Genomic DNA, 12,579 nt, shown 5'->3' with positions numbered 1-12,579 from the left:
ACAACGGCTGCGAGAAACTGGTACGTTCGCAGTGTAACTGTGGCGATCCAAGGACGCACAGCATTCTTGACTTTGAGGACTACGTCCTTAGTCACGTAGAAAAGAACACGACGGCGAGTGTTAGAAAGAATACTCATACCATGACCTCCCGTAGAGCACACAGGTCAGAACTCATTGTCTTCTCTCTGTGTGCTTCGTTAAGCGGGAGTGTTCCGATCTTCAAATTTATTTATATCCAAACAGTCAATTTCGGACATGGATTCCTTATCAAAACTATAACTACTCAGCTCCCTCTACAACACCTAGAAGCATGTTGAAGGAATTGTGAAAGTACAACATAAAAAAAAAACAAAAATCCATAAGAAAAAGAACGTATATATAAGTTAAGTAAGGGAAAATCACTCAAACAGCCAAGGAAATTATTAAATTAAAAACAGGAGAAAAATAATAAAGTAAATAATTAGATAATCCTTTATATTTTTAATGATATGACAGGTTTCCATTGTGTGGTAATATATTCAGATCTATAGAGATAAGAAAAATAACGAACACTTAGCCTAAGACATGCAATGCTGCACCTACATCACATCTACCTGATTATTTCTGCTACAGGAGTATCCATCTGGTACTATTTACGTAGTGTTACAAAACTATATCCACATGGTTCGAGGGGTTGTAGAGAGTGTCTTGAGCAACAAATCGGGGATAGGAACCCGTGTCCGGTAACGTCACCCAACGACGACAAGAGCGTCGAACTCACAGGTGCCGGCGCCTGCCGCTATGCTACCCCTTTGGCAGCAAACGTGACATCGTACGCTGACGGACCGCAGGCGGAACGCCTCTCAACGTTGTTTGTTACTTGGTGATCGCGACTAAATCCCACGAACGTCAGTGGAGAAGCTGTGGCTAACTGCTGCGCATACAGGCCTGGTCTCCTACGCATGCGATGCTCTGTTGCCTTGATGGATGACGGTTTAGGACACTGGTTTACATTCGCAGTTTATTTTTCTCCTGGAATGTTCTAAAATCTTCAATGTTTTTCGGTGTTTAGGAGAACAATAGACAGCGGGTGGAAACTCGTATCCCAGACTACCATCCACCGAGGCAGCGGAGTATCACATTCAAAGGAGACAAGGCCTGTCTACGTAGCACCTGAATCCGTCTACTCAATGGCGATCGTGGCATTCAGTGGCGATTACTGAATAACAAACAACATTGCGAGACGTTCCTGCGCCAGCGTACAAAGTCATATTTGCTGTCAGAGGGGTGGCCTAGTGGCAAGTGCCGGCGCCCGTAACTTTGACGCTCTGCAGTGTTGCTTCCTGACTCGTGTTCCTATCCGCAATTTATTCCTCAAGAAACCCTCTACAAACTTCGAAGTTGGTGGGTATCGTTTTGTAACAGACCGTATATGTTTAGTACACTATATGATCCAAAGTATCCAGACATCCACAGAAACATACGTTTTTCATATTAGGTGCATTGTACTGCCACCTACTGTCAGGTACTCCGTATTAGTGACGTCAGTAGTCATTAGACATCGTGAGAGAGCATACTGGGGCGCTCCGCGGAACTCAAGGACTTCGAACGTGGTCAGATGATTGGCTCTCACATGCGTCATACGTATGTACGCGAGATTTCCACACTCCCAAACATCCCTAGGTCCACTGTTTCCGATGTGATAGTGAAGTGGAAACGTGAAGGGACACGTACAGCACAAAAGCGTACAGGCAGGCCGACCTTGGCTGACTGACAGAGACCGCCGACAGTTGAAGAGGGTCGTAATGTCAATAGGCAGACATCTATCCAGACCATCAGACAGAAATTCCAAGCTGCATCAGGATCCACTGCAAGTACTATGTCAGTTAGGCGGGAGGTGAGAAAACTTGGATTTCATGGTCGAGCGGCTGCTCATAAACCACGCATCACGCCGGTAAATGCCAAATGACGCCTTGCTTGGTGTAAGGATAGTGAACATTGGCCGATTGAACAGTGGAAAAACATTGTGTGGAGTGACGAATCACGGTACACGATGTGGCCATCCGATGGCAGCGTATGGTTATGGCGAATGCCCGATGAACGTCATCTGCCAGCGTGTAGTGCAAACAGTAAAATTCGGAGGCGGTGGTGTTATGGTATGATCGTGTTTTTCATGGAGGGGCCTTGCACCCCTTGTTGTTTTGCATGACACTATCTCAGCATAGGTGTACTTTGATGTTTTAAGCACCTTCTTGCTTCCCACTGTTAAAGAGCAATATGGGGATGGCGATTGCATCTTTCAACACGATTGAGCACCTGTTCATAATGCACAGTCTGTGGCGGAGTGACTAGGGCCTACACGGCAGTAACATCGCTATAATGGACTGGCCTGCAAAGTCCTGCCCTGAACCTTTTAGAACACCTTTGTGATGTTTTGGAACGCCGACTTCGTGCCAGACCTCACAGACCAACTTCGATAACTCTCGTCAGTGCAGCACTCCGTGAAGAATGGGCTGCCATTCCCCAAGAAACCTGCCGGCGAGAGTGGAAGCTGTCATCAAGGCTAAGGGTGGGCCAACACTATACTGAATTCCAGCATTGCCGATGGTGGGCGCCACGAACATGTAAGTCATTTCCAGCCAGGTGTCCGGATACTTTTGATCACATTGTGTATGTCGTAGAACAATACAGTAATGTGGCAGCTTTTACGTAAGTCCGTAATACACTGTTCAGTTTTAAAGTACTCATACCCCCTAAAGCAGTTGATCCACGGGTTTCTATACACAACGCGGATGATACAAAAATACTGAATTGTTCTAAGACATAACGCGTTGAAAGCATACCAATTCTTGCAAATTTAAAGCTGGTTATTCATGAATAATCCGGTCTCATTCTGAAATTCACTCCGATGTACTGAATAAGATTCTTGATAACGCAATCTGAACGAGTAGTACTTTGCAGATGGCGAAACTTTCGCAAGCGCAACAGCGGGGTTTAATATGAAGGATTCGTAAACCAGATTTGTAAGTTGATTACCGAAACGAAACAAAGAACTTTCACCATATAATCTACTTCTTGTAGATTCAACTCGTGCAGAACACATACGTTTGTCATTTATAACCCATACAGCCCGAAAACCTATTACTCTAAGAGCTAGTTTGGTGGAGAAAGTGAGTTCCGGAGACACCATATCTGCTACTGCACGCCTCGAAGTACCGCAGTCACCGTCGAGATGGGCAAAACTTACGGAAGACAATAGCAGGAGCGCTGCATGAGTACATGTGGTTGCTCCCGTGCAGTAAGTGAGTGGAGCACGTTTCCTTGAGCCAATATTAAGGATGCATGTATGTAGCTGAGCGACACGTGGTCGGAATCATAGATTAATGCCAAGTATGCGAAGAGGTAAATTCACGAATTCCAGAAGCACTGTAAACTTGATATAATGGTCAAGAGAGACGGCACCATCAGTTACGCTTGATGGGTGATTACACTGGATCAGATCCAACATTTTCAGCATCCCAGATTTAAATGATGAAACCATTTTCAAAACCATCGTAGGCTGTCAGTTGTATTATGCAAGGTAGCTTTAGTGCAGCATGTATTACAGTGTGAGACTGTGATGGTCTTACAGACTTTTAGGTAGAGAAGGGAAAATGTTTCTTGGGAGGAAGTAGTATGAACCAAAACAAGAAAAAGAGTCCAATAAGCATGGGCTCTAAGGTGCACATCTCAAGGGCTATAAGCATTTTTTTCAGAAGTTTCACAGTAGCAGAGATAACAAGTGCTCATAGCTCTTAGGGTGTGCACTGTAAACAGGTAAGACACACTAATGAACATCATTATTATTCGCACAAATTAAGCTAACACTCGGCACAGTGGCTGATGGGACTGACTGTAAATGGAAAAGTGCATTTACGGTCGCTATCATCAGCCATCGCGCCGAGTGTCAACTTAGTTTGTTCTATTAGTATGCTTGCGTATTAAAATTGTTAGTAAATTACTTACGTAATATGGTTGTGATGTCCGTACAGTAAGACCTTCAGTACACACACCATCAGATTATTTGACTTGTCGCTCTAACGAAGTAGGCGAGTGTCAGCAATATGTCTCGTGGTCTTATCGTGGCGTGTTTATCTTCTGCCGTTAGGTCAGACGATAGAAATGCCACTTGCACGCTTAGAGTAGCAGATTGACAGTGACCAACTTTAAACAGAACTTGATTAATTTTCACACACATTTATTAAAATAATAACAAGCATAAAAATTACTTAACTTGGTTCTGGATGCTATTTACAATTGACAATCTGAAGTTCCTTTGGTATTGGTATGTTAATCTTATTCTCACATATATCTCTGATACTTGACAAAAGTGTCTATACATTTATCTTCATGGCTATGTTTTGGAATATTGTAATCTTATTAGGCGCAGACTGAAACTTGACTATAGACTGGTACAGACAAATGTAGAACTCGTACAGGCTGGTACAGACTAATGCAGACTGGTGCCGACAAATGCAGACTGACTAATGGGAGGTCTGTACACTCGTTATAATACATCGCGCGTTCATGTATCACTGCGCGAGTGTGATCGGCGAGGAGAAAAGGTTCTACGTTAGCAGCAATCTCATTGGCTGCGTTACATATTAATACGCGGATCGGCGGAAGCAGAATTTGGTCCGTCTCTATGGCAGCGCCATCTCGTAGTGCGGAGACAGACGAGCGCTGGGCCTGTGCTGTTGTGCTTAGCGGGGCGCGCTCTAGTGCAGGCTGGAGCGCTCCGGAGCGCTCACTGCGGCAGCTCGGAGCCCGCGTGGAGGTGGAAAGCGAACTCACTGCCCCCTGACCGCATGTAGCCGCAACTGACGCAATAATCCGTGTTCAGTGACAGCTGTGCCTAGCCGCGGGAGTCCTGTACCTCTATTTGAGGATACCTTTCTATTCATTGAGAGGGATGGTCGTCCTCAGTGTCTTGTATGTCATAAAGTATTTAATTCTGAGAAGAGGTACAGTATACAACGACATTATGCACGTCTTCACGCAGCGCATTACGATCAGGTAGAAGGCGTTGCACGCAGAGAACTGGTAGCCAGGCTTAAGAACGACATATCAGGAGACGTAAGTCTAAAACCGGTTTCGTAATACGGAGGGTATCAAAACATGCAACATAGTCCGTGTTCTGTAATGCGTTTATAATTTTGAGGAGAATAAGAGCGGAGAAAACACTACTGAATCTGCAATTCGAGCAAGCGACGGGGTCGCTCACATCATTGCGTCGAGTGGCAAGCCGTTTTCGGTGGGACCACTCGTAAAATTGTGCATGGTAGCAGTTGCAGAATGTTTGTTTCCAAGGGAGGTGCAGGCAATAGAAGGAGTTTGCCTGTCGAAGCAAACAATGTCTCGTGGAATCCTGGACATGGCAACGGATTTAGAGACACAGCTCAGGAAAAAGGCGGAGAGCTTTGTTGCCTTTTCACTAGCGCTTGACGAAAGCACCGACATATCGGACGTGCTCAGCTTGCAGTCTTTGTGCGTGGTGTCGACATAGAGCTGCAAGTAACTGAAGAACACTTGGATGTGGTACCACTCCATTACACCGTAATAGTACGCGACATTTTTGAAGCTGTTTGTGAATCAGTGGACAATATGAATTTGCCGTGGGATAAGCTCCATTCTGTAGCGACAGACGGTGCACCACAAATGATCGGGCGTCACCAACGTTTTGCTTCTCGCTTGAAAAATCAACTCGGGAACGAAATCGGGAAAGACATTTTGACTCTTCATTGTTTTATACACCTAGAGGCACTGTGATGAAACAGTAGAGCTAGGTGGCGTAATGAAAGATGTCGTGAAGTGTGTGAATTTTGTGCGGCGTCACGGTATGAATCATCGCCAATTCAAAGGACTACTGAAAGATATGGAAGCAGAGTACAGTACAGTTCGTTGGCTGAGTCAGGGAAAAGTTCTTGATGTTTTCTTTGCCATTCGTGAGGAAGTATCGCTTTTTCTCGAAATGAAAGGTGAAGAAATGCGTTGTCTAAAAGATATAAAATGGATGTCAGACCTGGCGTTCCTAGCTGACGTAACTATGGATCTGAATAATTTAAATTTGTCATTGCAGGGCAAAGGGCAGCTAATCGTTGACATGCACGACCAGATCAAAGCGTTCATGGAAAAGTTACGTTTATTTGAGAGGCAGATGAGTAATGGACATTTAACGTTCTTTAATCGTCTTGATTCTTTAAAACTACCTGAAGGTACTACTTTCGGCGATTACCAAGCAAAGTTAAAGCAGCTCATCACGTCGTTTGAAACACGATTGCGAGACCTCATTAGTTTGGAAATGGAACTTAAGGTGTTCAGCAATCCTTTTTCAGTTTCCCCCGATGACTTGTCATCGTCACTTCAATTGGAGATTACTGATTTGCAAAATTCAACTTTGTTGAAAGAGAGGTACTGCAACACGTTGGATTTGTCACGCTGGTATCGTTCATTACAGCAAAAAAACATTTCCCCAGCTTCACAACCATGTCGCTCAGATCATGTGCATGTTTGGATCAACGTATTGTTGTGAGCAGCTTTTCTCAGCAATGAAGAGTAAAAAGCAAGGAACGATCGTTTCTTCAGGATGCAAAAATGAAGGCCATCCTCCGCATTAACACTGCAAACACTTTGACCCTGATATTTCCGCTCTTGTAATGAAAATGTCAAGCTAGAGAGGCCCAATAAATGTAGTATGCAATTTCTTGTAAAACAGTTGTTTCTTATTTATTTCCTGAGCATCGTATCTCCTGGTGTAGCATGTCACCACGTCTTAGCAGCTAAGAGTATGAGGTTGTCGATCTCGTAAGACGCAGCCGGCACATCAAAACGCTTGCTTTGCGCCTGCCTCAGCCAGCCGTGCAACGTGCCGGCCCACTTGAATGGTCACAGGGAGCGACACTGCTCCCTGGAGCAGGGAGCGCTCCGCGGCTCACAACGGAGCCGACCAGCTGGAACAGCCTGCTCTAGTGGGAAAGTTGTGTAGGCGCTGACTACGCGGAACTATGTACACAACAATGGTCTTGCACAGCACATCCTGCTTACAGGCACACCTTGTACAACAAGTTATGTACTTACTACCTGTATTTACATGACCTGTTGTTATACATATAACAACAGCTGCAATATGGAAGCGTAACGATGTTCGCCAATGTGTTTTACCTGCTTACTGTTTTTTTTTATTATATTCGCCCGACATTTGAAAATGGCCAAAGGCCGAAACTGGCCACTAATGTGATATACAGGATGATTCTGTGATGATCATTTAGAGATTACAGTGAGGCTGTGGACCCCTATATGAAGACACTAATCCCAGATATACATCCTCACACATAGAGAATGCCAAGATAATATTATGAAGTTGTAGATTTGCCGTTATGAGTAAGCGAGAACCGTTATAAATCACTTGAAACTACGATCGCTAAGAGAGAGAGGTGGGGAGGGGGGCTCAAGAAGATTTAACACAATGACTTATGCAGTGAATTATTGCCTAATGAAGAGGTGCATGTGAATCCGATTCGTAACGCTGACAGTAATGTTCTGTTTCTCGTTCTTAAATCTCGTAAAATTATAGCGAAATGAGAAGGAGGGATTCGTCGACAGTAACAGAGAGCATTTGCGAAACGCGATGAAATATGGAAAGCGTCACAGCTGTGCAGCGTTTCGTTCCGCGAATCACTCGAAATCTACTGTGCAGGTGTGGGGAGGTGTAGCGCGGCGGCCGACTCACCTGCTACGTTGCATTTTTAAAATTCAAATTCTGGGGAAGTAGCGAACCGCCGCGTAGTAAAGCAGCGCTCGGCGCGGGCTGTTTTAAGGCGCCCATAAAACTCGCGGCCCGGGCGCACGTATCCCGCCCGCCGGACTCCTTTATTTACTTTTCTTCTCCAGTTCGCCCGATTCGGCCGCCGCCGCCGCAGCTCGGGCGCCGTCGGCAAGCTCCACTTGTTTCTCGGTCCGCGGAACAAGTGACGCGCAGTCGTACGCTGGCAGCCGCGGCGCGCGCAACAGTGAGCAGCCGTGCCCGAGCGGCGAGCAACCCTCCGCTCGCCGCGCAGCCCACGTAGTCGGTGTGCGCCATGGAGGAGCCTCCAGCCAGCTGCGCGTAACGTTAGCTGCGAGCGTCACGCGTTACACTTCGTCACAGTAACTTCAAAATGCATAGTCCGGCGGCGGCGATCTTCCTGCTCGTTTTCACGGGAGTAATTGTGCCGTTGGCAGCAGTGGCACTTAAGGACCACCACCACCAACCACGGGCTTCTGCTGGATCTGGCGGTGGCGGTGGTTGTCGTGGAGGGGACAGCGGGGGCGGCAAGGAGAAAGTACCCCGGAGGACGAGATACCGTACAGGTAAATTTCGGGACTTCGTACCAAGATATGCTCTTTGGCTTAACAGCGAACGGCTTAAACTGTATGGGATAAAAGTGTTTGTACTAATAGAGAATGTCTTAAGGGCACTGTACGAGTCTGCCATCATAATGTTACTACTTAACGTAATCTTCCGTCTCGGACGCTTTTTTTTTTTCTTTTTTTTCTTTTACATGGAATCTGATGACGTACTTCATATCGACGTTCTTTTAATGCGATTCTGATGATGACTAACCCAAAACGTCTAAAAAAATAGAAAAGCGACCAAGACGGAAATTACACCTCTACAACATTACATTGTTTTCCTGTTCGTCGTAGGCGATGTTCTGTAAGATTACAGAACATTTATCTAAGTGCAGAGTGTACGCATGTTGCAACAAAGAGGAAATTTACTTTTTGCTAAAAATATTTAGTAAACGTGCTCTAGAGGTGTTGCGACTGTATCTTATGCAGTGTCACAAATACACTGTAACGTAAGATGTTTGACAACATAGTGTTGTATTTATATTAGAGCGATAACGACCAGTGTGAATACATTTTTACTTCGGCAGGAAGTCGCCGATGTCACAAAGTCGCTTCTAAAGAGTAAAATGAGAAGAGTCTTTAAAGTTGCTGAAAAATATGCTTTTAAAACTGATTTAAGAAATTTTTAATTTAAGAAACTCTGTACCTTACTTACATAAGAAGAAAATATATTATTGACAAGATTATTACAGAACGTAAACGAACATAAACAAATAACACGAACGGCCTGTAAAGATGCCAGAAACTGATTTAGAAGCAGTTTCGCATGTCAGCACGTCTCCGTCATTTAAGGGAGTATAAAATAAAGATGGAAACTGAATTTCTAAAGAGTATTCATTTGGAAGGTACAAATGGAGTCATGCCGAACTGTTAGTCGCGAATGATGGAGAAACGATGCGAAATTTGAGTACAATAATATTTATTGAAGCTTAAGTACTGTTAATGTGAGCTAATTTGTTGTCCAATTCACGTCGACTTTTAATTTCTAAACAGGCTGCTTAGTCCTAGCTGTACTACCATACGAAATCCATTGCCCCATAACTGTAGCGATAATGGGTAATTTATGAAGTTCACTGCTTTAAACAACTAAATGTATGATTTCTTTCAAAGTTATTTGATTATTTGTCATGTTGACGTACAGAAGTCTTTAAAATTTCATAATTACGAGACAAGTTTCAAAATAACGTCTCCGAATAAATTTAATCAATTTCCGTCTATCAACATCACCTAAATTTTACAATCACTTGTGCATTGTTATCTGAATATTATTGGTACACAGCGTGATGAAAAGAGCGCAGTTTCGAAAACTAGCCTTACACATTGTTAATAGGCCGTAATATTTTTTTTACCAAATCATCTCCACATATTTCTTGATTTATTGTTTTATTTGTCCTATACAGACAAGAGGCTTGCAGTACCTTCTCACTTGGACTGATGCTTAGCAAATACGGATGAAACTTTTGTAATAATTTGTTTTATCAGTATGAAGATGAATTCCCTATTAACACCCACGAAGAAAGTAAAATGTAACACGTTGTTAAAGTGAGGAATACGTTTCGTTAAGTTAGGTTGTTCCTCAAATAAGGCAGGAAATACTGTGAAAGTATTACCCTAGCAGTTCTGTGTGACAGCCAGAGATCCGTATCACTTAACGTCCGGTCACGTTCTGTTGTTAGTACTGTTGGAAAACGTTGGGAATTCATAGCAAAACTTCTCAGATTTTCTGTCCCCCACTTTGAAGGGAACTTCAATGAGGTGATAAAACTAACTCCATTAACGTTCGCTGCACAATTAACAGATCCCATGTTTATGAGTCCCGTACATCAGCTGACATAAAAATCTTTATTGAGCACATTCTACATGGCCATGAATACAGTTTTTGAACGAGTAGTACTATTATTAGCGGAAAGCATCGTATAAGAAAGTGCGACTTGAGCTCTTCGGTGTAACTATTCGACGGCGGTGGTCCCACTGTGCTTTATCGGGTGACCAGATTTAAGTTTCGCACTTGTCTCGTCGCTAATTTTAAAACGTTTAGTGATCTTCGCAAATTTCAGACGAAAAAATATCAGATCATGCTAGTTTGCAAAGTTACTGTCAATGATCTTTTAGGAATGTGGCAGTCTTCTAGGAATGTGTCAGTCTGACATCACTAACAGATTTTTTAAGAAGTCATCGGTAAGAATAACTATGGAAGTTGATGACACGGAAATGCGTAAAAAATATATGGATATAATCAAATTAGATATTACTAGCAATGTGCCCCAGCTTCGCAAGAGTAGCGCTAAGCATCTACAGCGGGACGGCTTGTCTGGCGAAGTGGCGATAAAATGTATACGCAAACATTTCTCGTGAATCAGTTTATTAGCGAAAACCCTACAGTCCTTAATTAACGGGGTGGCCGAACGGTTCTAGGCGCTACAGTCTGGAACCGCGCGACCGCTACGGTCGCAGGTTCGAATCCTACCTCGGGCATGGGTGTGTGCGATGTCCTTAGGTTAGTTAGGTTTAAGTAGTTCTAGGGGACTGATGACCTTAGAAAAAAGGGCACAAAGTTGACGTATGACCTATCATAACAAGAAATACAATATAGTATTAACTTCAGCAAGTCAAATTTACAGTTTACTTTTTCTCGTGTCTATTAAAGTGGGTGTGTCACGTGTCGGCCTCCCATTTGTAGCAATACTACATGCTTTACGAATTGCTTTAAACACCCCCGGATCATCTCGTAGATCTGCATATGACCGTACAACTAACTGCTCCAGTTCTTCAGCTGCACCACGAAGAGTACATACTTCTCAGTTTTGAGACATGAGGGTCGTTTTTTTTTTAAAATTATTTATTCAGTCATTATAATTATACAAGTTAACCTACTACCTAAATACATTAGTAGGTCATTATTCCAACTATTAACAATTGACAATACTGCAGCTTTATTTTCTAACACTACAGCTTAATACTACAATTCCTTCACCACTGCCGGCCGGAGTGGCCGAGCGGTTCTAGGCGCTACAGTCTGGAGCCGCGCGACCGCTACAGTCGCAGGTTCGAATCCTACCTCGGGCATGGATGTGTACGATGTCCTTAGGTTAGTTAGGTTTAAGTCGTTCTAGGGGACTGATGACCTTAGAAGTTAAGTCCCATAGTGCTCATAGCCATTTGAAACTTAATTAACTTTCACTTTTGGACCCTACAGTCCTTCATTAACTTTCACTTTCAGACAGAAAAACGCGGCAGGGGACTTCTATTTATAGTACACAGTCCAGTCATATAAATGAACCACAGACTATATTCCACGTCAACCTGCAATAACTACTCACTGTCGGCAGGTGGCTACAATAGCATAATACATAATGCGTGTCGGAAGGACATGGACAACAATGCAGTTGCTATCATAATGTGGAAACGGAGCGATTTATCTGACGTTCAGAAGGGCATGATCATTGGCTTTCGGGTCAAGGGCTAAGTTCGTAAACTGTTCGCGAGCCGCCGTGGTTAAGGTATACCGTGCATGGCACTATTCAAAACTGGCATCGGGGCAACTGTGGTGTACCGCGGGACATAGAGGACCGGGGTGAACCATGGCTCCGGAAATTTGTACTGGCGAACAGAGGTTTAGCTGTTGAGCAACTGACCGCCCTGATGGGGTCTCCTCAACGACCGTTCGGCGAACGTTGCTGCGTATGGGTCTCCGCAGCAGTAACCTGCTTCATTCACCCATGCTGACTGCTTTTCATTGGCTGCGAAGACAGGAATTTACACGCCACTGATTTGCGACAAGTAGCCTTTCCAGATGAATCACGTTTTACCCCCCATCGGACAGATGGCCTTTGCCGTGTACGGCCCTGCAACTGTAGTCGGAAGGCTGCAGGCCCTCGGTGGCATTCCCTGGGTGATCTCGTCATTCTGGAAGGCTCAGTGGGTCAATATAGGTACGCATCTATTCTTGGTAGCCATGTCCACCCCTACATGCTGTTTGTTTCTTCCTCGTAACGATGGCATCTACCACCGTGACAAATCAATGTGTCACTCAGATCGCAGTGTACGTGTGAGGTTTGAAGAGCACCAGGATGCGGTTTACCGTACTCCCTGGCCGCTAGACTCCCCAGATTTAAACTCAAGCGACAATCTGTGGGACCACCTCGGTGGGGCAGTTCGCGCCATGGCTCC

General features: G+C 44.3%; 1 protein-coding gene across 4 annotated transcripts in view; it reads left to right on the top strand.

Annotated features, from left to right (window-relative positions):
- The window catches only part of LOC126198890 (semaphorin-2A-like), a 1,278,287-nt gene that overhangs the window by 870,271 nt on the left and 395,437 nt on the right, over window positions 1-12,579 (top strand). The window contains exon 1 of one of the 4 annotated variants that reach the window (XM_049935502.1): window positions 8,010-8,367. The exons of the other annotated variants lie outside the window; for them this stretch is intronic. Coding sequence (XP_049791459.1) covers window positions 8,175-8,367 — 193 coding nt within the window. The 5' untranslated portion in view covers window positions 8,010-8,174. Of the gene's footprint in view, window positions 1-8,009; window positions 8,368-12,579 lie in introns of those variants that run through there. 4 annotated transcript variants of the gene reach the window in all.

This window comes from Schistocerca nitens, chromosome 8 (assembly GCF_023898315.1).
Source record: "Schistocerca nitens isolate TAMUIC-IGC-003100 chromosome 8, iqSchNite1.1, whole genome shotgun sequence".
Classification (NCBI taxonomy): Eukaryota; Metazoa; Arthropoda; class Insecta; order Orthoptera; family Acrididae; genus Schistocerca; species Schistocerca nitens.
The sequence above is the reverse complement of the archived record's forward strand: the minus strand, read 5'-3'. Positions and strand labels throughout refer to the sequence as shown.